This window comes from Papaver somniferum, chromosome 10 (genome assembly GCF_003573695.1).
Source record: "Papaver somniferum cultivar HN1 chromosome 10, ASM357369v1, whole genome shotgun sequence".
Classification (NCBI taxonomy): Eukaryota; Viridiplantae; Streptophyta; class Magnoliopsida; order Ranunculales; family Papaveraceae; genus Papaver; species Papaver somniferum.
This window is the reverse complement of record NC_039367.1, coordinates 147,740,804-147,760,262: the sequence shown is the minus strand read 5'-3', so window position 1 is coordinate 147,760,262 and position 19,459 is coordinate 147,740,804. Positions and strand designations below refer to the sequence as shown.

The window sequence follows — 19,459 nt, the reverse complement described above, 5'->3', positions numbered from 1 at the left end:
CCATATTCTGTTGCGACTAGCAACAACCAAGAGTATAAGCATGCGAGTCACATGCGTAGCAGGGAACATTTTTAACCCTATTTCCACCCGTATGTTGGAACGATTTCAGATCGTGTTGTTATTTCACCCCTTTGACCAGTTGACTTCTTGACTTTAGAGAACGATTTCAGATCATGTTGTTTTATTTCCATCCACAAATTCCTCTTATTTACCCTCTCCTTTATCCTGTCCATTTCACCCTTGCATCTAGATCTGAAGATACAACTTTGCTGCCATTAATCTCTTATGCTACTGTTAAGATAGATGATTCCACCCTAATACCTATTTCACGGTGATGATGAAAACCCTACCCTTTTTTTTTATCGACCACATACAACTTCTCTTCTCTTTACTCTATTTCTCTTCCTCTACGATCCAACTCCACATCCACAACCCACAATCCTTCTTCTTCTTCTTAGAACTCGATTTCTTGTTAAATCTCTTAAGTCGAAACCGTAGATATGGTTTCAATTATAGAGTTGAGCAAGAGATTATTTGATTGATATACATGAGGATTCAAATTGAAAAACACATGTAGCAAACCATTTCCCAATTTAAAGTCGTTCTTAATCAGGTGATGTTTCGTTATTGTGTTTAATTTTTCTTCTAAATTTTATTTCATTACTGGGTTCATTTCTAGGTCAGTCACTGGATTTTGGGTTTTCTTTTTAGAGAATGAGAGATCTAATTTTGATGTTAGGTTTTAATTTATTTGTTTTCGATGTAGCAGTTGATAGAAGACTTTCAGGTTCAGTGGCTTAAATTTGTGAACAATTTGAAGTCTTATCCATTGTTCTTGTTTTTCAATTTTAATTTCAGATGCTGGAACTCCCATAGGTATTTCAATTTGTGAACCTTCTCCCTTTGCGTGAGTATTATTTCACTTAAGTTAGCTCCTTCTGATTGTAGTTATACCATCATTTGTTATTTTCTTTAAGATTTCAATGGACCCATAAACACCAAAAGTATTATTAGTGAGTCAATCTGTATTGAGAATTTTTGGTGATTGCATTAATACTAAGTGCAATATGTTTGATCTTGACATTCACGACTCAACAAACTCTAGAGTTTTTGATTTTGAGATTTCTGCGGAAGTATAGCTACTCTCCTACCTTCAGGTGAGTGTATATTGTGCTTGCATGCTTCTTTAGTGTAGAATACTATCTTACGCAATTTAACTGACATAGTTTATTACTAAATTTTACTTTTACTTTTGGATTCTAAAGGGACGTAATGTTGAGAACAAAGCTTTGGTGCACCTAAAGTTACTAAAGATGGTATTACCGTTGCCGAAAGCATTGAGTTTAAGGACAAGGTTAAGAACATTGGTGCCAGTCTTGTAAAGCAAGTAGCAAATGCCACCAACAATGTAGCTGGTGATGGTAAGGCTTTATCATTCATTACTTTGAAATGTTTCGTCTAAGATTGTATGAATAACTATGATGTTTCGATATGTCTGGTTTAATAAGTAGTATGGGATTTATAGTAGTAAAGAATGGGTACTGGATATGAGCTAATTCCAAGATGGTTGTGGTGGTGACTTGTGGTAGTATGAGGATGGTACTGGAAATGGTGGTGGTGACTTGTAGTAGTTCTGGGTTGGTACTGGTGGTGACTTGTAGTAAGAAGTAGGTTCTAGAGATGGAGGAAGTGGTGATTTGTAGATGTGGCAGGTGTAGGAGGAGGTGGTGGTGACTTGTAGTACAATGAAGTTGGTGGTGGTGACTTGTAGTACAAGCCTTAGTATGTTAGAAAAACACTGGGCACTCGCATTCCATCATGCATCTTGGGGAGGTACTAACTGTAGTTGATGTACGCTTCAGTTGTGCTAATGTCTGTTTAGGGGGTCGGGGGCAAATATTAAACCCCAAGGGATGTGACAGCTGGATAGAGTAATAACATTAGGTCTTTGATTCACAGTTTACTTACATATTTGTTTATTTATACTCATTCCATTTGAAAAGCTTAAGGCACACTCGTGGCTTCACTTGGACTTCTTCGTTTGACCAGCAAAGATAAAAGGCAGGAAACTTGAACATTCTTGATTGGCTAAGGGCAGTGTTCGGCTTTCAGGTATATATACAATCAGATATACCAAAGGAATTATATAGAACTTAGTGGCTAGTCTCCGTTAAAAGCATTAACTTCTTATCCACGATGGTGTTTGCAGAAAAACAATGTTAGGAATCACAGGGAACGGAAGCCTTGAAAATAATCATATACAACAGGTACACAAGCCTAATCCCCTTAACGAGGTATATGAATTTTTTCCTACTCACGTGGTTAGTTTTGCAGTGGTGGCATTTTTACCTAGCTTGGTGATGTGAGCATAATGCTCCGAATTTGGTCTAATATCCATATAAACTTTATTATTCAGCGAGTATGGTTATGTATCTTACCCATTTTTATTTATTACATGGCTATAAGACGTGTTTGATTCACAAGAAACACCCAAAAGTTCTGTTGCGGAGCTTCAATATTGACTTTTTCGGAAAATGTATATTGTATGTTGAGTTACTGTACTAATTTTTTATTGGCCATAGACTCGCTGATTTTCATTTCTGTTCGCAGGCTCTCTAGATCTCCACATTCAACTCAAATGTTTATTGGATATCGTGAAGCTTTCCATTTAGGTATGTTTTGGTTTGCAATAGGGATATTAAGTTCTTATCAGTACTCAATCTTGTATGTTACTTAGTTGTCTAATGAAATTCAATGGGATCAAATGTTTTGTATTATGTCAATATGGTATGCGGGAGTTTGCGAAACTCTATTCCTAAATCTATTATTGTTATATTCATTGTTTTTTTGATTGCAGTTATCGAGACTGTTGAATAAGGACCCAGCAATCATGGAGCGTCGAATTGCTTTTTGGGAAAAGGATAGAGTTATACTGAAGTGCACAAGAAGATATTGAATTAGATAAGAAGCAAATGGATTCTGATAATCTTATTACTGCTGGTACTCTTAGATTTTTTGTATCAACATTGTCCTATCTATATATTTCTTCATTCTCGCATTGAAGCTTGCTAAGGAAAATGGCACTGCAGAACAAGCTTCAACTTTACGTAGGTTTCTAAATTTGATTATTGTGAAATCTTCTTTCAAGAGATTAGTAAATTCTAAGCAATTTATGTTTGCCTGAGGAATTTACTGCATAGGAAAGTAACAAAATCAAGATAGCCTAAGTTATGTTTAACTTGCATCTATGTGAAATCGTTTGATGTTTAATCATCTTTCATTGTTCTTGCTCTATAATAAGTAAAAGTTACAGCAGAAAACCGAAATGGGCATATCTGATTTTACTTAAAAAAATTTCATTGTTAGTTAAAGAAGACACCAAAAACATGGGAGGCGCAGAAATTGTTCAAGGGACTTTGCTGGTGAAGCTCTATGATAATTTGGTGTGGTTCAACCTGTGGGTAAGCACTCTGATAAAATTAATAGATAGAAAGTTCTTCACTTGGCCTTCTTTAGTTTTCTCACTACTTAGTTTAGTTTAAATTTTTTTTCTTTCTTCCATACTTTCACCTGCACTATGTACTTTCATATGCAAATATTTTGGGTTTATCGAGTTTGAGTCAACTGAGGTTTGTACTTGTACTTGGTGTGTTTCTCTTGTATATGTAACTTCAAGTTTGTGTTGTTGTAACTGAATGTAATTGTTGCCAAATATAGGTGGCGAAGATTGTCGCAGAATGCATGCGTAATTACCTGCTATTTGAGCACTTGTTCCAAGTTCATATTGTTCCAACAGAGAAAGTTCATCCTAAACTGTAAGCAATTCTTTTTATTTATCCAAGTATTGTATGTAAAAAACATAGTTGCACCAACACAATGTAAGAAACAACAACATATATAAGAAAACATTTACATAAATTCTTCTACCTCTGAATTCTTTCAGTTGTGCACTGTTTTAGTACATTTTACACCTGATTTCTTAATGAAACTTACACACATCCCTGCTTTATTGTCTTTGGTTCCCATTCTGTACAAAATGTCTTTGATGTTTAAACCTGTAACATGGAACATGTGGAACATGTAAATGCTGAGAATTTCATAACATGTTAATGTAAAATATCTTTGGTTCCCTTTCTTAATGCTGCATCTTTTCTTGTTTAAATTTTTAGATGTGTGGGATTGTCGAGTATGAGGACTTGGCTTTGCAGGAAACTGGGGTATTGCAGGATAAATTTGGGGAAAATTGATTTTGACTAGGTCAACGAAGACTTGACCTTTTTTTTCTTGTTGTCAAAAATTAGCAACGGCTAAAAAGTGTTGCTAAATATGAACCAGAACAACTATATCATGTTCTAATAAAAAATATCCCGGAATAAGTCGAAAATTAGCAACAGAGTAGCAACAGATTGTTTCTGTTTCTTAATTTTGTTTCGCAATAGCCAGTTTCTGTCGCGACCGCCGTTGCTGACCGAAATTAGCAACAGAGACAGAGCTGTTGCGAAACAATGCGACAGGGCGTTTAACAACGGCAAAAATCTGTTGCAAGCCCAGTCAGCAACAGATGCGATCTGTTGCTAAATGTTAAATTTGGTGTAGTGCTGCATACCCAAATTCACCGTGGATAAAGATCACAAGTGTGAAATTTGTGTAGAATCTAAGCATGCTAAGAAATCATTCAGTAAGAATGTCCAGAGAAACATTAAACCCATAGAGTTAATCCATTCAGACCTAGTTGATATGAAGTCAGTTTAAACTAGAGGTGGTAAGAAGTGGTTTGTCACTTTTATAGATGATTGTACGAGGTACTGCCATGTTTATTTGCTTGGAGGGAAGGATGATGCCTCAGAAGCCTTTAAGATATATAAATTAGAAGTTGAAAACCAGATGAATGCTACCATTAAAATGTTAGTCTGACCGTGGTGGTGAGTATGAAATTCCGGTAGGAGATTTCGGTGAAGAACATGGCATAATACACTAGACAACAACCCCCTTATTCACCTCAATCCAATGGGGTAGCCGAACGTAAGAAACGTACCCTTAAGGATATGGTGAATGCATGCCATGTGGATTAGTTTAGGATTACATGCGAACTTGTGGGGGGAGGCTATCCTCTCAACCAAGTTATATTAGACAGTCTTATCCTGGACGCTTCTTCGTTGTGAGGGGTTTAACATTGCTCATCTCGAATATACCCACGACCTAATGTGTTAAGGGCAACTTGTTGAACCTGTGATTTTGCCCTCGTCAAGTTGTTTCGGTAGAGTTGTTTTGATTCAGTTCTTTACATATAATTTGTGATATATCTAACGTGATGTTCATTGTTGCAAAATTCGCGCTAGCTAGCAAATGGGAACTAATGTAGCTAAGATAAGGTAATCCATATCAATGTTGGGGAAATAAAACAAGATGTAAATAATACAACACATCTTACATGATAATCCATGATGGAAACACCACTAATTAATACGATAAACAAAACAAAACATGGCATACAATACTCGTCAGAACTTTCACTGGCTTGCACAACTGCCCCACTTTTCAGTTAAAACACAGCCTTTCATTCCTGTATCTTAGACTTTACTTCTGCTCCAAAAGAAAAAACCTGGATCCTTATTGAACAAATGAAGGTATCAGTAAACAAATCTCTGGTCTTAAAATGGAGATATTGGAGAATCTATATCGAGCATTGCAGTTGAGAAGAGGCATTTCAGTTCATCAGGCGAAAACTTCAATTCCTTGCAATCTTCAATAGTTAACTTCTCAAGAGATTTTAAGCATTGTATGTCATGCAGATGAGCTAGAAGATGACAGGATTGTAAACTCAATTACTTAAGAGAAGGAAATGGGACTCGAAAGGCTTTCAATTGATAGCAAAAGGAGATGTTCATCTTCTGGAGAAGAGGAAACGAAGGCAACGGTGATGCATCCCAGCACTCTAAGTTTTTCATGGAATGAAGAGTTAACTCGACTAAAGAAGGGAATGGTGTTGGCGTTGAGTTTTCGCTGGAACTGCTTTCATCTCCATACAACTCTTTGCCTAGACATCTCACAGAATTCATTCCACGTAAACAAAGAATCCTGAGATATTGGAGCTTCCCAAGTGCTGGAAGTTGCTCACATTGGCTGCAACCTGATAAAACTAATTCCACCAAATTTGGAAGACACAATGAAAGAGAATCATCCATCCACCGAGGAAGCTTTAGACCCATAAAGTTCTTTACCTTCAGTATTTTTAGGTTGGCGTTAGGTTGGAGGGCATCCAACACTTCACTATCACTATAGCGGTACCCAGAATGTAAAGTTCTAAAACTCCAATGTAAATCCAAACAGTGAATGTGTTGCTTACCTTTTAAATTTGCTCCCTTCGCAGCTACCAAATCTTTCACATTCTCTAGATTACACATCCTTATCTTCTCTAGGAGGTTTAGATCTTCTAAGTCTGCGATGCCCTCTTCACATTCTCCTACCACGTATTGCTGTAATGTTTGAAGACAAGTTAGTGTTCCTAAACCTCTTGGTGTTTCATTTCCTTCGTATATTAGGTGCTTCAATCTTTTCAAATGTGCCATGTCTTCTGGAGGCTTACACTGCACGAGCTTTAACGTTTCCAAGTTGTATAAGCATCTAGTGTTAGACTCGTGTAACTCTTTGATTCTTGTACCGGAGAGGTCAAGGCATTTCAGGTGTTTCAAGTCTGCAAATGTTGTGGGTAGCACTTTAAGATACCTGCAGCAATCAAATTTACACGTGCGCAGTTTGCAAACATCTTTAATAGTGGAGGGTATCACTTTGATATTTGTATCTGAGACATCAAGGTGCTGAAGTTGTTTCAGAGCCCCAATTTCACTTGGTAGAACAATAACCCTTGTACGTGAAGCATCAAGGTACCTTAAGTTTATCAAAGTACTGATATCCCGAGGAAGCTCAGTCAGAGAATTGCAACCACGTAAAACCAGGGTCTGCAAATACCAAAGACTACTGATTGACTGAACAAATAATATATTCTGGCAATCTGATAAGTCGAGGTACCTTAAATGTATTAGCTTTGATAAATCAGGTAACTTTCCAACCCCACAATTTCTCAGCTCTAGGACACGCAAGTGCTTATTGCTGAAGATTTTCTTGATTTCTTTACTATGGATTCCTTGAATGCCAACAATGGTACGCACATTCTTATGAAAGTCGGATGGCATACATGTCGACCTGACCCCCTCGTCAGAAACCAACCTTACACGACGAACTATGCTGGTAATATGTCCCAATTCTGTACCCTTTACGATTGCACAATCACCAGCAGCAACTTCTCGGGCAAAGTCATGTGTAATACAATCTAGACGAAAAGTTTTTACACAGCCAGACTCATCCGCCTTAATGTCTAATTCATCCATCTCTACATCTTCAAATATGGGACTCCCCAATAAATTGTTGATATACTGATTGCCGATATCTTCCATTGACATTTCATTTGTTTCATCACTGAGTTCAATGAATCCTTCTGCAATCCAGAATCGGATTAAAGATTCTATGTGAATTTTTTGTTTCCAGTGATACATGGAAAAATAAGAGAAACATTTTTTCAGACGCCATGGTAAACCATGATACTTGAACACCAGTCCTGGTAGGATTAATCCAAAAGAAAGTGCAGGTACTGCTTTATCTAACCGCTCCGTTCTGACTCTTAATTCCATCCCCACGGTCTCATCAATATGCTGATGCAAATCGCGTCCACGATGCAAAGCAATTAATGGGAATCCATAACATTTTCTTGCTAAATATTTTCCTACTTCAACATGGTTTGCAGTCTCTGTTGGTCCACCAATCGGAAATGCTCCTTGCTTGATAATAGACCAGCATTCATCATCTGTTAATCGTCGTAATCTGTAAGGAGGAATTGTGCCTCCGATCACCGAAGCAACTTTGTGACTTCGAGTAGTAATTATGATCTTACTTCCTTCTTGAACACCAACTTGCAATGCACTTTTAAGTTTCTCCCAGACCTTGACACTCCCAAGATCATCGAGTACAAGTAGATATTTCTTGCCACCCAGACTCTCCTGAACTTTGCGTACCAAGCTATGCATATCTTGTATATCACATTTAGTTTCAAAAATATATGCACTCTAAAATGTTTGTTAATATCTTACATACATCAAACTCAAGACATACACAGACCCATATTCTTTTTTCGAAGTGTTGACATACCATGTAATTGTTGTACACTAGTTGAGCCAGCAGCGTCTTTCCTAATCCTATTAAACCCACGATGGTTATGATAGCAGGAGCTTCTTCGTACTGATTCAAAGTTACCGCTGATGATGATGATGATAGTGGTGTGTCGGCAATTAATAACATATCTACTATCTTTCTTATGTCGTCCTTCCTTCCGATAACTTTTGATTCATCTACATATGAATATGTTGTTCTGCTTTGTTTTTCATAGAAATCACCATACTGAAGTGAAGATGTATCATAATGAGGAGAAGGCATAATTAACTGGTACTTAGCCACCGTTACCTTTAGCATTCAATTGAGGGCATTGATTTTATGAGACAGTTTATGATGATTGATGGGATAAAAATGAATTTTTGGGTAACAAAACACCAGTGTCTGTTTGACGTTGCATGATAAGTTTATACAACGTATCAGTTACCTCTTCAGCATCATAAGCAATCTCGGGTTCAATATTGCTTATCAACCATAATCCAAATCCTTTGTCGGGATATATATTTAGTAAAGGTCCCTCGGCGTTCCTAAATAGGGTTGCAAACGTTTCATACTCTTGTAGAAATATACACACTGCCTTATTGATACGCCGAGGCAGACCAGTCTCCCGGGATTGTTCAATTAACGATCTCCTTTTCCCCAGTATATGGATTTCTTCGTCCTGCATTTTGCATTGATATTATAACTAATTAATGGCATCTCAAAGAAGTTGATCTTTAAGGAAATGAGATCACTCAAGGTAAGAGTTGAGACTTTAGAGGAGAATTAGTAGAGGTTAAGAAGAAGAAGAAGAAGAACATGAAGAGGAAAATAACGGGTAACGCAGAAAACAAAACCAAACAATATTGAGCATGAAAACAAAAACATCATATTTTCACTTGATTGGTAAATAGTTAATCGGTTAATTTGTTATTACATAAGGGTCGTTCTGGACCTACCGTCCATTTGTTATTACAAAAAAAAGAAAAAAAAAGAAGTACTGTGAGAGTTCCCGTTAGATAGTACGATATACCTGTTTAATGAAAAATAAAAACAACTAGCCGTTGTGAATCTTGTATACACAGTTACACACTTCTGTTTAACTTTTTCTTTGGGTTCGGCGGTGGTATTGAAGATCGAAGCTGCAACACTTCCCCATTCTCTTTCCCCACTCCTTTTCACCGTTAGGTAGCATTGATCTTAGCCCTTAAACTCTTGGATTTGAATTAGTAGGGGGTCTTTTGTGTGGCTATCTACATGATACCTCATGGTGAACATGATTGGTGGACATGGATGGGGGAAGGCTAGCATTTTTGATTGATTGTCGATAGTAGAACTGATTTTCCTCGTAACCCCATGAAATCTGGCAGATCTGAAATAGCCTTGAGTCTGTGAAGCAAAGCACGCGGTTTCTGACACTGGAATTACCCAGCTAATTGTATATTCTTTGAATTTTTTCAAAAAGACTGGATATGGTGTATGAGGAGGCTATGAGCATGTCACCTTGCTAATAAAATACAACGTAAAATTAGTCAAATTTCAAATCTTATGAAAAACGCTTCTCTTTTGTACAGTAAAATTTGCCAGTGATTTTTGTCAAATATATAGTCCAGGATTTTGGTCTGGGGAGCGGATCTCCAGATATAAAAAGTGAACTTAATATCACGCATAGGTGTTTTCTACGTATTCAATTACCTAGGAGTTTAACTTAATTTTATCCGCATAGTCCAAGGATTTTTGTCTGGGAGCGGATCTCCAGATATAAAAAATCAAGGTGCTTGCCTAGAGATCTACCCAAAAGTAGGTGTTTTCGACGTATTCAATTACTTACGAGTTTAACTTAATTTAATCCGCGCATGTTACTATTTTGTAGTTTCCAGTTTTAAATACAGAATTGGTCTTATGGTTGTTTTGCTGCTTTTTTTTAGATATAAAAGTAGGATCTTGTTAACCTGCATATATTTTATAGATGTTAAGGTTCCATACAACACTAATTATTTGAAGTAATTCATTGTATTAACAATAAGATTTATTATTTTTAATAAAAGAAGAATCAATTTAGTAGAACAAGGCAAAAAAAACATAATTTCCAGTAATATAAAAAAGAATTGTATTAAACCTGAACATGTACTCCCTCCCCTAGTTAGCAATTCGGGATTCGGCAAACATACGGAACGGCAAACGTACGAGTATTATACGGTTTTGTAAAATCCAATTTCGGTCAACGGAACGTGATTCGTTAATAATTCGAAACGGCATACGTACGTGTATAATTCGATTTATAAATGTGAGTTCAGATCTAAAAATTCGGTATCTATATATAATAAATAATTAGTATTTATAAGGTCATATACTAATTTTTATGCATACATGTGAGTTATTTAAAGAAAAAATAAACTTAATATGATGATATTAATCATATGTACAACATTAGTCATCAAAGAGGACGTGGTATAGTGGTTTAGATCTCTCTCACCTTCACCTTCACCTTCAAATCTCTTCTGTCATTTTTGTTTCATAAAAACTACAACAACGTCTAATATTGGGCCGTGTATGCTTGGGAGGCAGTAAAGCCCAAAAAAATAGGGCCTTTCAAAACATAAAAGCTAAAGAATTTCTGGCGAATTAAGCGGATGTATCATTCGGGATACGTAAAGTTCGTGAACGATTCGCGAATAATCCGAGAATGCCACATAATACGCGTCTTGGGTTCGGAGTTGCAAACGTGCGCGTATAAAACGGTAAAATTCGCGATACGAAAAAATTCACGAATGATTCGCGAATCATTCGCGAACTTACTAACTAGGCTCCCTCGTCCCAATTATAAATGTGGAATATTGGATTTTCTTTTCCCTAATCCCCCTAAATAGATAAAGTTCTAGTTCCAAGATATTTTTTTTGCATATATATGACTTATTTATGTTGTATGAAAGATTATATTGAGAATAAAACAAAGGATAAAAATAGAAAATACATAAAAATTTATATAAAAACTATAAAATTTCTTAATCTAAGAAATTTTATCTTCTGCACCTATATATTAGTGACGAAGGAAGTACATGAGTATACAAGTTAACAAATGTTCATAAAGGTAATACAGGACATTTCCAAGCAACCAAGAGAGTCTAACGCTATTTGGCTTTGCCAAGCCTCACACTATCATATGATGTAGATCATAATTAACCAAACCATTTTCAAACAACTAAGTAATTTACAGTGAAGAGAAATGCTTCAAAATGTGCTTAGCTCTATACTGCAGTTGTTCAGTTCAATGATGGAATTCCTCTCATGGACTAAAGGATTCTTTTTCAATTTTAGACAAAGCATGGACCTCGGACAGCTGTAGGCCGTGATTATTCATGGCAAAGTGATGCTCATCGTCACCGTCCTCCAGCACCAATACAGAAATTTGATGGTGTTGACCATAGCATTAGAGGAGAGGAAATTCTGTCCGTCGCTTATGGACCATTCTACCGTTCGTGGGATAAAGAGATGTGGAAGATATTGAAAGAAAAAACTTGGAACCATGTATTGAAAACAAGCAAGACTGATAAAGATAAGATTTTAACCGATTACTATGCCGCAATTAAGAAAGTGGAGGAAGAAAGTAGAGATCTTTACGGTAGGGATGAATCAATAGACCTTCTCTCTAGTCATGATTTTATAATGATGATGATATATGATGGTTGTTTCATTTTGCAAGTAGCATTGTCGGTGCTTGGTGGTTTCAAAAGACTTGATCATCTTCGTGATTTCCAGTTGCTCATTCCGGGGCCTAATAAAAAGACTACAACAATGATAAAAGTTGCAGTGTCGTCCATGTTTGTGATTGGGAATCAGGTTCCTCTTTTGGTACTCAAGGAGTTGGTGAAGCAAGATTTTTTTCGAAATTTTGTTAGGCAGGGAATTTGGGAAGAACCGTCGGACTTGGAGAGGTGGGTGTTATATGAGTTGTTGGTGCCATTGTTTCGAGGGGGTGAACGAGATGGAACAATCATACAAACTGATTCGCTGCTTAATTACCTTTTAGGAAAACGAAAACGTTTTTGGTCATTCATCCCGAGCTTAGGACTTCCGGGAAGAGATGCTATAGGGTTCCAATGGAAGAATAAGCACCCTTCAGAAAATGCTACAGACCTCATTCATGGTTTTTGGTTATTACTGACTGGGTTAGATGACTCTATGGAAGATAGTGTCTGCAAGGATGTTGACAGAGATGGTAGGCATACTAGTTACAGTGCCGTTCCAGATTGTCATGGTAGTAATAAATTTGTTCTCCCGACAGTTCGAAGTGCAACGGAGCTTAAAGAAGCTGGTGTTGACTTCCGCTACAAAGGAAGCAGGACAAAGATTAATGGTATAAGATTTCGAAACAATATGTTTAATGCAACTCTTTTTTTACCTCGTATAATTATGGTTTCTGAGAACCAAATGCATGCTCTGTTATACAACTTAATTCGGTACGAGGCAAGACATTTTGGTGAAAGTAAGAGAAAAGTGTGCGAGTATCTGCAGTTGATGCGTGGACTTGTTAGATCAGCAGATGATGCCAAAGTCCTAATGGCTGATGGAATCATTGTGGTGCATCCTGATGATCTAGAGGAAAAAGTTTTGGGTTTCTTCCAAAAATTGGACGATATCCCTCAGTTAAGAAGCCACAGGAATCTGATGCGAAATGTCAAGGACGATCTTAACAATTATACCAAACCTAGCCCGTTTAAAAAGCTCGGTGATGTGCTTAACTTTGTTGTATTTCTTACCATCATTCAAAGCGCGATGAGTTTGATTAGTTATTTCTACCCAAAGAAGTAGATTTTCTCCCACTGTGCGTCAAAAGGTGAAGATTTTCATACCTATCCTTGTTATTTTGAGTTTTAAGATATGCTCGACTATTGCAAGTGAATTCTTATATATTCATTGGATTTCTACATCGATTAATTAATAAATCAATCAATGACACAATCTCCATCTTCATCTTCTTCAACTACTGCTACAACTTGAGCTGCTGCTCCTAAATTCCCAAGCTGAACTCTCACATCTACACCATCATACACTTCAATAAAACGCTCCTGTTTCTTCTTCTCAATCTGCTGTAATCCCTCAAGTCTATCAACTTTCTTTCAAATTAAGCCCTGAAACAGTAAGAGGAATTGACTGTGATGATTCAAGAAAACTATTTCGTTTCTTAATCTTATTGCTTGATTAACAATTTTTTTTTTTTTGTATGAAGACCTTCGAAATTACGAGGAATTGTTGAAAATACAAATTCAACATCTGATTCTTCTTTGTCTTCTTTTTCTGATTCACTTTAAGACATTGCAAAACTTCGCATCTTTCTTCGAGGATCATTCTAATCTCTTCGGATCCGTTATTGCATGATTCGAATTTTGTGATTATTCGATCACATTTAAAATGAAAGTGTTCTAGTAACTGAATGGTCAAAACCTTAGAATCCAGTTGGTTGGGCTTTGTTCCTGGCTCATGTCATTACAAAAGACAGATTCACTAATGTTGTGTTTGGTTGTTAAACTCATACAAATTCCTCGTATGTTTGGTAGCCAAGAGATTTCCTAGAGGAGTAGTCATGAATACTTATGGTTGTTATTGGCCACAATAGGAGTGATTGAACGAGAACACTTCATGGATTTGATATTACAATCTCATGACATGATATGCTGATGCTCACACATTATAAATGTGATGCCCTATTGCTTGGTGATCAGAGTTGTACGATGAAGGCAAATTTCAGGCTGTACGCATAAGTATGGACGATCTTGGATGTACGATATCATCCTTAGGAGCCAGGAGAAATTCGTCCGATTCTATGTAACCCGGTGGTGGATAAGCTGATTTCCAAAATCCTGGCTAATAGATTAAAAAATTAGCCAAAGTTGTTGAATGAAAATATTAAAGGTAAAAAGGAGAGTCCAAGATGTTAAAGCCGGCATGAGTAAAGCTTTTGGTACGACCTTATTTATATATTTATGTCCTTCTCAATCCCAGTGGTTTTTCGAGAAAAGTGTTTACTCCCTTGTCTCCCGAATGCTTCTTGCTGTCAACAAGAAGATAGTAAAAAGTTGGCTAGGGGTAGCCCCTGATAGGTATACGTACAAATGCAGAAATGAGATTCTCCGAAATAGCTTCTCCTAAGACTTCAGACACCCTAAGCATAAAACTTTTCCCAGCTGCACCAAAGACAGAAACAGCCTTAAGTCGCAGTGGAAGTGGCATACTTGACTCACTAACAGGAATCAGCGAAACAACCCTTTCCACTACAATGGCCATATAGATATTTGCCTTCTCAGAATCATGTGATTGTTCAATAAATATGCCAACTTCCTTTAACGCATTTAAGGCAATTCTCCAGAGAAATGTGTCTTCACGACTGTCACTGATAACTGATACAAGGATCGCCAGAATTCTTTCAAATATCAACTTCGATATAGGTAATGAACATCCTGGAAATGCAGCCAGAGTCTGCATACCCTTCACTGAAGATAATGACAAAGAATTAGTATAAGAACTGATTCATGTACTGATGAATATGTTAAACTAAATAAACTATGAATCTCCTGAATAACACATGCTGTTATCAAAGAGAAAGAACTAGAAGAGTTGCTAGTAATTTTTAACAGCTGACATGCAAAGGGAGGTCTAATTAAAAGAACCATTATCTTTCTGCCCGCTCCCACAAAGAAAGATAAGAACCAAAAATATCCACAATAATTGCATTGCTGCAGCAATTTAGCTCAGGATGACCATATGCACTGAGCAAGTGCAGGAACACCGTTATTCATTACTATTAAGTTGATTAGCTAAATCATTTCCAGGGAAGCCAAAAAGGACATAGTACGAGTAAATGGAATCATATACCTCCAAAGTGAATATAAGCTTCACTAGTGTTTCCTTTCGAATTTGTTACTAGAATAGAATGTAGGACATTGGTTAATGACCCTGAATATTCATTCAGCAAGCAACAGCAAGGGTCTTCTGCTGAATCAGTCTGGGGAGCACATTCTTTCGATCTGATTATCAAACATATGTAAGCAATAAGAAGCTCAATGCACAGGTAAAGGGCTACAAAATTCAGTTCTTCAGAAAATCCAATAGTGTCATCTGAAGTGAAACCCCTAGAGAGCCGAAGGATATCCACCAATCGAGGAAAGAAGTTTTGGAAGACCTTATTACAACAAGAAGTGGAGACTTTCACTGAAGTAGAGAGAATACATCCAAGTGCGTGTAATTTCTGTTTACTTTCCTTCTCCTAATCTCCAAAATCAACCCCAGAGCAGAAGCATCATCTTGGAAGATGAATTTTTGCAAACAAATTTGAGCTTCGTTTGCAATTTCATTCTCATCAATCTTCTTGCCATCTACCTCTGAAAGCCCTGAACAAATAGGCTCCTACGCGAATGAAGTAAAAATTGCCTCTTTCTAAGACGACCAAATGGTTGTGCTGTGTTTTACCATTCTATCAGTCCCATACTTCACTATGCAGTTGCTTAAATACCTTAGAGAATCGACCTGTGCATTTCAGCAAGTATATTGGTCAGCACCTTCCAGCAGCCAGAAGTTCATACACATTTCTAACATAACTTTGAGGTGAACCTTTCATAATGAAATGATCCAAGTGTACTTAATTTTATTATACCTTTGCTGAAGGGAGAGAACAAGAGAGCTTTTCAAGAAGCATGGGAAGGGCAAATGGTTCATATAGAGGAGTTGAAGAGAATGCAAGCTGCACAAGTGGTTCCTGTTAGAACTATTCAGAAACGTGTTTAATCTTTTCTTTTTGTTGGAACATTCAGAAACATGAAAGAAAGAGCAGCGCGTCTAAAAAAGCACATTCTGGATAGCAATGGATAATAGCAAGAGAAGACTTTTGTACTTTTGCAATGTGCGTTGTAACTTCTGCAGCTTAAAATTGAATGATACTTTTAGTCTGTTTAGAGTTTGAGTGAAATTTTCCAGTTTCAGAAAGTTTCCATAAGACTGTAGGGGTTCTAAAGAAGTGAAATATAAGTTACAGTAATCCAGTAGTTATCAAAAGACTACAAAGGGACATCGAAATGATGTTAAAGCTTAAAACTTAGTTAATTAACTACTATCGACAGTTTCGACTGCAATGCTTAAAATATTTCTCAGGTATTTGGATTTTGGTTTTCGGTGTTATCAAAACACGGTCAAAGGTAAACAGGTATTTTTGTTAAATGCTTGTAACTTGTAAGGTAAACATAAACTAATGTTTCTCTTGAACACGTTCCACTCAGGGCCTAAATATCACAAAAACAACTAAGACAGCCTTTCTGTTCGTTAAATAGCATAGACAAACTATGAATACCTATATAATCAACTAATGTCCTCAAGCATATAAAAGTAGTTCACGTACCACTAGAGCTCTTGCCAAATCATCCCTTGTAATATCAAATTCGTTACTGTTGGGCTGCAAGAAAGAAATATAAATATATAATCAAAACCGAGTCAAAGTGTAACAGAGGGTTAAAACAGGAAGTTGTTCCAGATATTCTTTTTACACAAACCAGGAAAAAGATAGCTTATGTTTTGTATGATATGTTTGCCATGAATAACCAAAAAACAGAAAAAATTGTGATTGAAGGATATAAGTTTCTCAAGGACATGTTTTGATGTCAATTATATGCTTGACATACTATTAGACAGACAGTACATTATAAAAATTGAACAGAAGTACTAATATTAAAGTTAGTATAAACTTATTGACATCTAGAGTTGTGTATCATGCTAACTTATAAGTTGTTTTCAGCTAAATTACAGTAGATTTACTAACAAATAAAAATCCATAGTTCAAAATGTCTGGCACCCTTTATTTTCAGTAGAAGATGACCGATTTGATGCTATAGAAAGACAAAGAAGTTGGTTGACTACATGACATATGAATTTCATTATTCTTACATGAGTAAATGGATAGGGAAGTAACGTCCCAAGATTTCGAAAAGTTCCTCAGCATAACCTGCTAGTGGACCAGATGGATCTGGAAATAGTTGTGCCAGAACTTCCACAAGATGAAATGTAATCATTAGCATTAAGCAATGAGGATCCATTTCTTCGTCAATCGCTTCGCATATACTATAAGAAGATCATCCCCCTATATTAAAAACGAAAATGAAAATGCGGCGAAGTGAGACTTTTGCGGTTCAGAGTATTCAAGATATGATGACTAGAGGAAAGATCAAACTAGTACAAATGTCGCGACTGTTGCAGGGTAGCGTTCAAAAAGGCACTCAAGAATCTCAAAGCACAGCTGCAATAACATTGTACTATAAAAAATCAAATACAACTATCAACTTTTATGCAGCAGTAGAGAGAACTTGGAAAGCTTAAGTAATACTAATGTACATGACATATATTCTCTCACCTTACGGTCATTCTTTCCTAAAGATCGAACTTGTACGTTCTTCAAAAAAGACTGACCAAGTGCTTTCGCATCACTGTCAATGACCACACCAACATTTCCTTTTCTCCTCAAAAGTGCCAGGTAACCAACCAGTGCACCATGTAGAGCTTGCCAATCTGCCTGGACAATTCAACCATTCCAACACATGACAACATATGAGAAGAGAAGAAATAGAAAACACAAAATATATTACAAAACGAACTCATGTCTCAACACAAACACCACTATCGACTTACCAATCTATTTGTGAAAAATCCTATCAAGCTATGTATCGTCCCATGGTCTAATTTCTTCGTTGCAAGACATTTAAGAATCTCCGATATAAGAAGAATGCCTGGAAAATATACAAATTTGTAAAACACCTAAAAAATGACCAATTCAAAATCCTTACAAAGGCAATAGCAATATCTACCTCTTGTTCGAAGAACATTATCGGTAGTTGTCAAATACATCGCCATTTTTTTAACCTATAAAATTACATATCAAAACTTTCAAAAACCCAATAAAAAACCTTCATATTATCAAACAAAATGTCTATAATTCACCAAAAAATCTTCGGAAAAAAGAAAAAACAAAAAAATTGACATACCAATGCTTCTATAGTTACGAGATCATTCTTAATAAGTGTAGCAATAGCATCAAGACTTGCATTCTGCAGACAAATAACAAGTAATATCATGAATCACATATATTCAATTTGTGTAATTTGGTAAATCCTTAAACAGTTAAACCCTAGCTTAGCAATTATTAGGGTAAGTGATTTTACCCTAAGACAAGGAGAAACAAGGAGATTGTATGTACCTGTTGAGCAAGAGGATGAGTTGAATCGACAGACGATTCAATGTGAGGAACCCAAGAAGTCGCCATTAGAGAGCATAGACTAGAGAAATTTCTTTGTTAAGGGTTTTAGCCTTTTTGGGGTTTTAAGATGCCGCGAAAAGATTTCTAGAGAAGGGAACGTTTGTAAGATGCTTAGTGATGCAGTTTTGTTAAAATGAAATTACTTGATCTAACGGTTTTGATCAATTTGATTGATTAACATTTTCTTTTATCATTTAGAGGCTGTTTGCCAACTATTTTAAGAAAGGGTTTTTTTTTTTTTTTTCCTTAGTAATAGCTACCCGTAACTTGGGCATTATCTAACACAAAAAACTGATTTAAAAAAGTTGGTGTTATATCAATCCATATTTCAGTTGTAGAATTTTGATTTGAATTTCCTACTTTGACTGCTCTTATATTTGCCAAGGCATCTGTCGCCTGGTTTACCTTTCTCGATGAATTGTTATTGTTTTTCGTTTTTCGTGATGAATTATTTTTGCTTTTCGTGGTAATTTCGTAGAGTATTAAAAAAACAACTCATGGGGGCATTCCGGTAAATTGGAAAATATTCGGGGTTACGTGCAACTATATTTTGGCTAATGAGTATTATTCATTTCTCATAAAAACTAAACAGAAAAACCTAAATTATTTTATTTGGTATCACCCCTCATAAATTGAGATACAATATTTCATACGGACACAAAGAAAAGAAAATACGTATATCTAGTCATATATGTATATTTTTAATACTATAGACTATAATATTTGTTTGATTTCTTTTTTTTTCACTTCAATTTATAAAAGAGAGTCTTGGTGGCTTAAAATCATTAGGGATATTGTTCATTTGGCATGAATTGTCAATACTGCTTTTTACGCTGATAAAAACTAAACAGAAAACCTAAATTATTTTATTTTGTATCACCCCTAAAAAATTGAGGTACAATATTTTATACGGACACAAAGAAAAGGAAATATGGATATCCATCCACATATGTATACTTTTAA

At 36.2% G+C, this 19,459-nt stretch overlaps 2 protein-coding genes, 1 long non-coding RNA gene and 1 pseudogene across 7 annotated transcripts; 2 read left to right on the top strand and 2 right to left on the bottom strand.

Moving 5' to 3' along the window:
- Window positions 1–257: 257 nt before the first annotated feature.
- On the top strand, window positions 258–3,896 carry LOC113314960. Of its 5 annotated transcripts, none has more exons than XR_003342627.1 (8): window positions 258–613; window positions 859–907; window positions 1,106–1,157; window positions 1,266–2,112; window positions 2,210–2,672; window positions 2,858–3,107; window positions 3,367–3,461; window positions 3,718–3,896. It is a non-coding gene; the product is annotated as an uncharacterized LOC113314960 (long non-coding RNA). The 5 variants fall into 5 exon arrangements; XR_003342628.1 differs by having other exon boundaries at window positions 859–1,157; window positions 1,266–1,421; window positions 2,050–2,112; XR_003342625.1 differs by having other exon boundaries at window positions 859–1,157; window positions 2,210–2,267; window positions 2,611–2,672.
- Window positions 3,897–5,825: 1,929 nt separating this feature from the next.
- Window positions 5,826–8,890, bottom strand: LOC113316468 (putative disease resistance protein RGA1). Its single transcript, XM_026564641.1, has 3 exons — window positions 8,651–8,890; window positions 8,203–8,514; window positions 5,826–8,120 (listed from the first exon to the last, which is right to left on the bottom strand). The coding sequence occupies exons 1-3, from the start codon at window positions 8,888–8,890 to the stop codon at window positions 5,826–5,828; spliced, it is 2,847 nt and encodes a 948-aa protein (XP_026420426.1).
- A 57-nt stretch (window positions 8,891–8,947) lies between these two features.
- Window positions 8,948–13,014, top strand: LOC113316467. Its single transcript, XM_026564640.1, has 2 exons — window positions 8,948–8,962; window positions 11,521–13,014. Exons 1-2 carry the CDS (start codon window positions 8,948–8,950, stop codon window positions 13,012–13,014), a joined length of 1,509 nt encoding a protein of 502 aa, XP_026420425.1.
- Window positions 13,015–13,723: 709 nt separating this feature from the next.
- LOC113319519 lies at window positions 13,724–18,505 on the bottom strand (annotated as a pseudogene).
- Between the last annotated feature and the right edge of the window lie 954 nt (window positions 18,506–19,459).

What these genes read in the sequence shown, in the direction of transcription:
- LOC113316468 (XM_026564641.1), bottom strand. Translation starts at nt 8,890, where the DNA reads ATGCAGGACGAAGAAATCCATATACTGGGGAAAAGGAGATCGTTAATT. An exon ending in TTGCTTATGATGCTGAAGAG is followed by an intron (nt 8,515 to 8,650) that starts GTAACTGATACG and finishes TGAATGCTAAAG; the next exon opens with GTAACGGTGGCTAAGTACCA. An exon ending in TAGTGTACAACAATTACATG is followed by an intron (nt 8,121 to 8,202) that starts GTATGTCAACAC and finishes CAAACATTTTAG; the next exon opens with AGTGCATATATTTTTGAAAC.